This window comes from Haliaeetus albicilla, chromosome 2 (assembly GCF_947461875.1).
Source record: "Haliaeetus albicilla chromosome 2, bHalAlb1.1, whole genome shotgun sequence".
NCBI lineage: Eukaryota > Metazoa > Chordata > Aves > Accipitriformes > Accipitridae > Haliaeetus > Haliaeetus albicilla.
In genome coordinates this window covers 29,527,775-29,535,314 of record NC_091484.1, presented here as the reverse complement: position 1 = coordinate 29,535,314, position 7,540 = coordinate 29,527,775, and the positions used below count along the sequence as shown (strand labels likewise).

The 7,540-nt window shown below is 42.5% G+C and overlaps 1 protein-coding gene across 2 annotated transcripts in view; it reads right to left on the bottom strand.

Moving 5' to 3' along the window:
- Positions 1 to 242: 242 nt before the first annotated feature.
- The window catches only part of EGFR (epidermal growth factor receptor), a 166,507-nt gene continuing 159,209 nt past the window's right edge, over positions 243 to 7,540 (bottom strand). For both annotated transcript variants that reach the window (XM_069812074.1, XM_069812065.1), the window contains exon 28: positions 243 to 7,116. In XM_069812074.1, the coding sequence (XP_069668175.1) occupies positions 6,743 to 7,116 (374 nt within the window). In that variant the 3' untranslated portion in view covers positions 243 to 6,742. The remainder of the gene's footprint in view (positions 7,117 to 7,540) is intronic.

Genomic DNA, 7,540 nt, shown 5'->3' with positions numbered 1-7,540 from the left:
TTCTCTTTCTGCCTAGTGTAGTAGTACAACAATTTAAGTCACCAGTGTGACTCTGGTCAAGACTTTATTTTGCCTTTCCTTACGAGGGAGTCCTGTGTTGCTGCTGTACAGCTCATAGCTGTGCAATTCAGAAATGGTCAGCAGTATGGCTTCATATGCCACACATCACATGGATGAGCTTTTGTGGGATTGCTTGGACTCTGCTTCTGCTATTATCATAAAAGTGAAGTGAGAACCTGCCATGCAATTCAAAAGAGCAGCTTTTATTAGCGCCCTGATAAGCAGCACCTGGGCTTTCATATTGCACTTCCAATGGTCACAAGTGTTAGCTGTATTACTGCTCACATTACGAAACTCCAGCACTGTGCATGCAGAAAGCCAAAGAGTCTTGAAGAGAGGAAAGGGTCCTGTTAATAGCTTTACTAAGCTCTGGATAAATCCCCAAGGTGACAACTTTTAGGAGAAAAAAAATCTAAGTCCATCAATAAAGAACCCTTAATGTGAGTTCTTCTCTGGCTACAAACCCTACAAGCTAGCCACTGATTTTTCTTCCCCCCAAATACAACAGTATATTACAATAAAAGTTCTCCAAAAATTAAAAACAATTAAAAAGAATAATATACACCTCATTTTTATCGCTCAATATACAAACAATCTTTGATCAACAGTATAAACCATTAAACCATATAAAAGTCAAGAGTTTCTTATAGTACAAATAGTGCTTTCATAGTTGAGTAACTTTACAATGCTGCGAGGGTACCGTCTGTATCTATGGATATATTGCTTGGCAGTTTATTAAAACCAACACATGATACCTTATACTTGGTTGATTGCATCGATACAAAGCAGCCTAAAATGGGCAATGGATCCATAGGATCTCTGATTATTGCGAGGGATTTTCAAAAATCACTCAACATTAGCCTCGTTTTATACTCTCAGTGTAATCAAGTTAAACATCCCATTAATTTCAAGGAGAACGATATTAGGAACATAGGATTAAAAAGCAACCTAGCTATGTGAGCCAAGCCTCCTACCATTGTAGACAACTACTTTACTTATTCCCTTTCATAGAATATAAGGATAACATTGATGGTGGTTGCAAATGCACACTCTCCAGCTAGCTTGTGAGAGGTAAGGAGAAGGGTCTGGGTAAATTCCAGCATGCCTGGAAATGATGTACCGTATCTGCTACATAGGAACAACACTTTCAACCAGTCCAGTCATTAGCGGCAGGTCTGTTTGCTGGTTTTCACCTTATTAATCAGAAAAATCCATTACTTCAAGGTGAGAGGTACAAAGAGACCACAAGGCCCCCGCTGTCGTGCATCCAGACAGCCCCATCTGCACCACGTAAGAAGATGAGAGCAAAGTTGGTGAGCACCAGCCCTGAATCTTGGCCAAAGGCATTTTGGCTGCTGACTTTTGGCTGCATGTTTTTGCCAGCTAGGTCTCCAGTTACCAGTTTTTCCTCAGGAAACCCTTTTTTTGGATGCTACTGAGGGTTTGCTTGACCACTAACTGTGGTCCAGCCTACTAATGCTGCACTCTTCTCTCCCTGTAAAAGAAGGAGGGGTTGCATGCAGTACTTCTGACCAACCCGCAGTTCTCAGTCCATGCGGCCATGGTAATACAGGTGATCTGCCAAAACACACAATGTTGAATGGAGGCAGGACACGTGGCAGAAAGTAAAGCCTATCATGGAAGCGCTGTGATTTCAACTCCCCCGCATAATTAAAGTAATACATAACCAAAAGTGTTACCGGTTTCAAGTCTCACTGCCTGCCTACACACTTCCTCACATAAAAAGCAGTTATCTCATCATGTCTCATCTTCACATCATTGTATTTGTCCTGATACTGAGCCAAAACTTCATGTATTTGTTTCTTTTTTTCTTGACTGTGTCCCTGTTTAGCTATTGCGTTGAGTAGAAAATGAATCGAAATGGAGTAGAGGTTGTAGGTCTGGCCCTGAAGTGATACCTGGTCCTGATACTTGTTTGGTTTTCTATAGACAGGCCTCACACTCCTGTCAAGCCCTCTTGGCTCAGTGGAGGTCTAGCCTAGCCCCAGCGAAGAGTGGTGATCTTCAGCTTTTCCCTGTAATGAGAGGCTGTGGAAGTGGTGATCAATACCCTATTCCTTTAAAGCAAGAAAACAAGACGTTACATCTTTGGTCCTAATGCAGCCCATTTGACAAGCTACTTGAAGGTGTCGTGTTTTTCTTTTGTATAAATTTTTTTTTTTTTTTTATTATTTCAAAAAGGCTCCTTAAAAGTTGTATGTCAGAACAAAGAGATAACACTTACAAAAAGAAAGCTAGAAAATGGGATCCCAATATAAAAATTTGAACCAGTGGTGATAAAACATTATAAACCATTCTTGCTAAGTGTTATACACAGTTTGACATTTCATGAGTATATGGTCTCCATCAGGAAGGAGGACACAGGTACATTTTCATACTTTGTCCTGATTCAGATGTTTTCTCACAGAGAAACATGGGGGGAAACAAAAGCCAGAGTACCATAACTGCTCATTTGGAGAGGCAGCAGTCGTACTAACAGAAGACGTTGAACTCTGAATCTGAAAAATGAGCGCTTGTCTGGAAATGCAAAGTTTCTCCTTGGCACCCTGGAGCACCCCCAGACAGACCGACGACACCCCAGGCACTTTGTGATGGGACCTCTTTAAGCTGTCTGGGGTCCTGTGACAGTGTTGTAGCCCTAACTGCGTCTCCCAGGGAAGAGATTCACCCCATAGCACGAATGCCACGTACATTGGTTTTCGCACAAGCAATCTCTGCAAGAGGGCTTCACTTCAAGCCAGTAGCAGGGACAGGAGCCATGTGTGTCTACTCCCACCCGTACCTGCCGGAACAGTCAACAGCCTCAGTGATGTCCCTGGGCAAATTTGGCAGCTGTCTCGGGTATGGATTGGCCGGCTGGCATTCCTTCCCTGGCATTACTCAACCTACCCAAGCCCCTTACTTTCAAATAAACCACAGGACTATATTTTCTAATGCCGGGGCTTCAGGTGGCCATCTGACGATGATGCTGGTGGGACAGGGCATCACCTTGAGGCATCCCAGAAACCACCATCTAGTTCCAACTGCTCTCTCTAGAAAACTCACTGTATTGTTGCCTGCCAGCTGGAAACAAAAGCAAGCCCCCCGGCCTCTCGGATGAATTTACCCAACAAGACCAATTGCAACATGAAAGAAATTTCCCAAGCCAACTCCCTTTCCAGCAGAAGAAAACAACCCAAGGCCCAAATGAAGTCAAGTGCGCTGACACTGTACAGAGATCACTGGAAAACATCAAAGTAAGATGAAGACTCTTGACTTAACTTACATTTTCATATACTTAGCAGTTATTAAAAGTCTTAAATTATTATTGCAAAAGCAGTTCCATATTAACTGCTGCTTTATGATTAAGAGACGCTAAGCACTAACCTGTGAGTGGTTTTATTTTGCCTTCCATGAGAAATACAGTAAAAAGGGAATTTTCAAGTTTCTTGTTAGCTTTTAGAAGTGGCTGTGGCCTGATACATTTCCCCATTTAGTTGCGTTTTAAAAATCAGCATTTTCTACCCACACCTCCCAAGACACAATGGCAGAACTTTCAAGTTATTTTTGGATGCTGATTTATGCTGCCTAACTGTGTTTGCCTTTATGAGCACCTATGATCTGCAGGGGGCTCCTTGCTATTAAATGGTCAGTGAGCTGCAGTGGGAAACCCAGACCATTTCAGCTGCTTATTGATTTTTTTTTTTCATCTCAGTGGAAATCATTTAGTACATTGCTAATGCCTGTTACCCTATGAGCATCACCTTGCGTAGCACCCGTGCCTCCAGCAAACAGCCACGCAGCTGCGCGGTCCCATCTGCTCCCAGCACCGCTGTATCTGCCCCTGCAGGCACTGCCCACAGACTACAGCACACTGCCCAGTTTTTATTTGTTGCTGGCTTTTGAATCATTAATGAGTTGCCGATTTACAAATCACAGCTTACAGGATGACTATTTACCAGAACTACTTTACAATATAGCTGATCCCACCAATCTGGAATCTGTGCATTTGTATTCAGAGTCTGTGGTCCTACATCCTCTTTCCTACTTTTCTCATCAAAAACAATACATTTAAAAAGCGATGCTCTTTCAAACTTCCATTGCTTAATTTTTAGATGAAACTCCTTGTTTCTAGCAATAAGTCGCTACTGAATCCCTCCTGAATTGTTTGAAAAGGGCAATCATATTAAACTCTAAATAATTTTCATGCTACATAATGCTGGTGATATATATTGCTACTTCTTAGTGGCTTTCTTGTTTTAGCTAACAGATTAAAATAAAATATCAATAAATTCCTTTGTGCTATAGCTTTGGAAAGATTCTGCAGGAGAACATGCACTATGTGATTTTTTTAGTGTTCTGCTTGAAGACATAACAGATTTAGCAAATTGAAAATTATCTGTGATTTCTGTTAAGATCTTTTTTTGGTTTTATGTACATTCCTCCTGGGGCAGTGGGTGGAGAAAAGCAGCGCTGCCTGTGCGTACATGTTGCACGCTTGTGAGAGCTACTCAACAGCTCTGCTCTCAGGAATGCAAGGAGAAATCTGCCACTAATTGGACGTGGGAACTGAATTTTGGTTAGCGTTTTAAATACAAGCCAGTAATAATCAAAGTCAAACATTGCATCCTCCATACCGCTGTACCTGGGACTTGGTCACGGTGACACACATGTACCAAACAGGACAGTCTTTGGATTTTGACCCAATATACTTCTTTACCCTAGACTGGCAGCGTGGCCAATGAGCTACTGCACACACACACAAGCTGCTAATGCATTTTACACTGTGTTACTTATAAAAGGGGTTATTTCACATGACCGTTTTTCTCCTTCATTCCTCAATAAATCTGTTCTGAGGATTTGCTGCCTGATCCTGGACTCCAGATGCAATACTTAAACTGAAACACATACTGACATATTCAAAACACAGTGGCAGCATAAATTTGACTATTTCTTGCTACTTAATATAGACAACAGATCCTCTGCAACTCAGCTGCTTATGCTACCCTTAAGCAAGTTGCCAATGTTCAACTAGTTAAGGACCTTTGTACCAAAATCACCAAATGCACATTTGCTTTCTGATCTAGTGGTTTGATTAAAATAGCACTGCCAAGCTGCTGGGGGGATGCATCTAAATTACTGACTAAATTCACACTTTAGGCACTTTACTCCTCCTACATTCATAAGAAATGTTAATGATGGAAGAATGTGAAGTTCTGTATCATGGGCCCCTAGAAAGAATAGCTGCTTTTGTTGCTATGATTGATTTATACTATCAAGCTAAAATCTTGGTCTTGCCTCGCCTGCCTATTCCACACTAACAACAGAAGATGATGCTGGGTATTTTAAAGAAGCAGTAGGCAGCCCTGTGTCTCAGAAGAAGGAGATAATATTTTCCATCACTCCAGATTATTCTTCCTTTCCTTAATTCACTCTCACTGCCCCTCCTGCATTGCCAGGATATGTAACTCCAAAGGGACAGGCAACTAGCTCCAGCCTCTGCCCCAGCTTGGTACAGCAACTGGCAGTACTCTGCCATGAAGCGACTAAAGTGTAACACTGATATATCCCTTTTCTTTGCCAAATGTATAAGGGGAAATGATTTCTGCTCTGAGGCCCTTTAAGAAGGGAAATGAAATTGCTTGGCTAGAGCTACCTGTGTTTCTTGCCCTAGTCAAGTTTAATTTAGTATAGTTCTTCCAGTCTGTCTCGTGAATGCTCCAATTTGCCACCATTTGCACTTCCTTGACATTTAATTAAAGTCTGTTAAACATTATTGACACTTCATTTTTCAGTTACGGCAACATCTTTAACAGTTTTGTTGAAGAAAGGCATTTTGACAACTTGACAGCTGCATAAGGGATCAGAAAAAAAATGTCTTGCGTTTGACCATCAGAAAACAGACTAGCGAGCACTTTATAACCATGTACAGTCAACTTAGAGGTGAGCTCCTCCTGTCAGTTTTTAGCAATAGTGGTCAGTAGGTGATGTGCTGTGCTGTGCTGTTTTGCTCCTTGTGCTAGTTTTCCCTGGAGCGATCCACGCCATACTGCCCTGGGCAGAATCTCCCATACGTCCCCCAGATGCACTTATCCTCTTCGTGCCAAGAGGCAGTATATGGAGCCAATTTATAAAAATCCGGTGGTTTGGAATAACTGTTTCTGTTCCAGGAGTTTTGGAAAACTATTTAGTAACATTTATTTTTTTTTTCCTGCTGGTGATCTGAGCACCACATAGCAGACCAGCAGTACAAGCGTCTGATCTTGTAAAAGATCCAAAAATTCTGTTAGAAACATTTATAAAAATACAGACTGTAGAAAGGAATTTGACTGTACACATTGTACAGCTCTCAAGTTCATCCCAGAGTGGCTTCTTACCATGCTACCATTTGAAAATGAAAGGAATGCATCCGTATTTCTTCTGTCCAGGAAGACCCCGCTTCATCCCAACATGCATCTGAGTGCAGGCTATGGGCCTCAGTTATTATGTGGAAATGGGCAAGAAAAGACCCAAACTACCATCAGATAGGCTTTGCAGTTTCAGCCCCCATGCTGAAAAAGACAGGTGTGCTTATTGATGCATTGCGGTTGCTGTTTGCTCTGAGCAAGAGTCTGTTCTTGCAGCAGCCAGGTAGTTCACTGAGAGTCTGGCTTGCCTCGCTGCAAGAAGAAATTCTCTATGGTCATGCTGAGGCTTCAATGTATTCACTTTTTGGTGCTGCTACCTTCAAGTACTCCGGGTTTTCTGCCGCGGGAACTTTCAAGAGACCATTAGGTTTGGTTTCCTTCGGTAAGAAGTCCTGCTGGTAGTCAGGATTGTCCAGATTTATTTGGTGGTTGCCCGCCTGGATCCAGTAAGGAGAGCTCTCGAAGACTGTCTTGGCCAGTGGAGACTGGTTGGTGTTGAGATACTCAGGGTTATCCACAGCTGTGCTGTGTGAATTCTGGTAGCTGGAGTCCGTGGGGACCTTTGAGTTTGCTGTGAGAGAGAAGTTGTAGATCGGATTCTGGACTGCTGAGGCAGATACTTTCTTGGGCACCAACTGGTTGACGTACTCTGGAATAAAAAGAAAATAAAAATTAGAAGGAATGAAAATGAAGGCATGTAACTAATGCAGCCATTTGTGTCACTTGAGGTGTAGTTTCAACCCAGCTGCCACTTGCTCTTTGCACACAGCATCTCACTGAACTTCCCGGAGTGGAAGAGAGCCAAAGGCAGGGACTGCCATGCCGTGGCACCAAATGCACTGCCCTGAAGTTCACCTTCAGGAATTCAGTTTGCAAAGCAGCAGAAAGATGGCTTGGACCACAAGACAGCGAGATAGCTACTGCTGATTTTAGTGACGCGTGGGTGGCTACGTCCCAGATACTGTTCTGAAATCACAGTCTCGGAGCTTAGCTGCCAGAAGCTGTTTCCCTAGAAAAATGTTTAGAGATGAGGAAAACACCTAGAAAATACAGGACTGGCAGTAACAGAGACA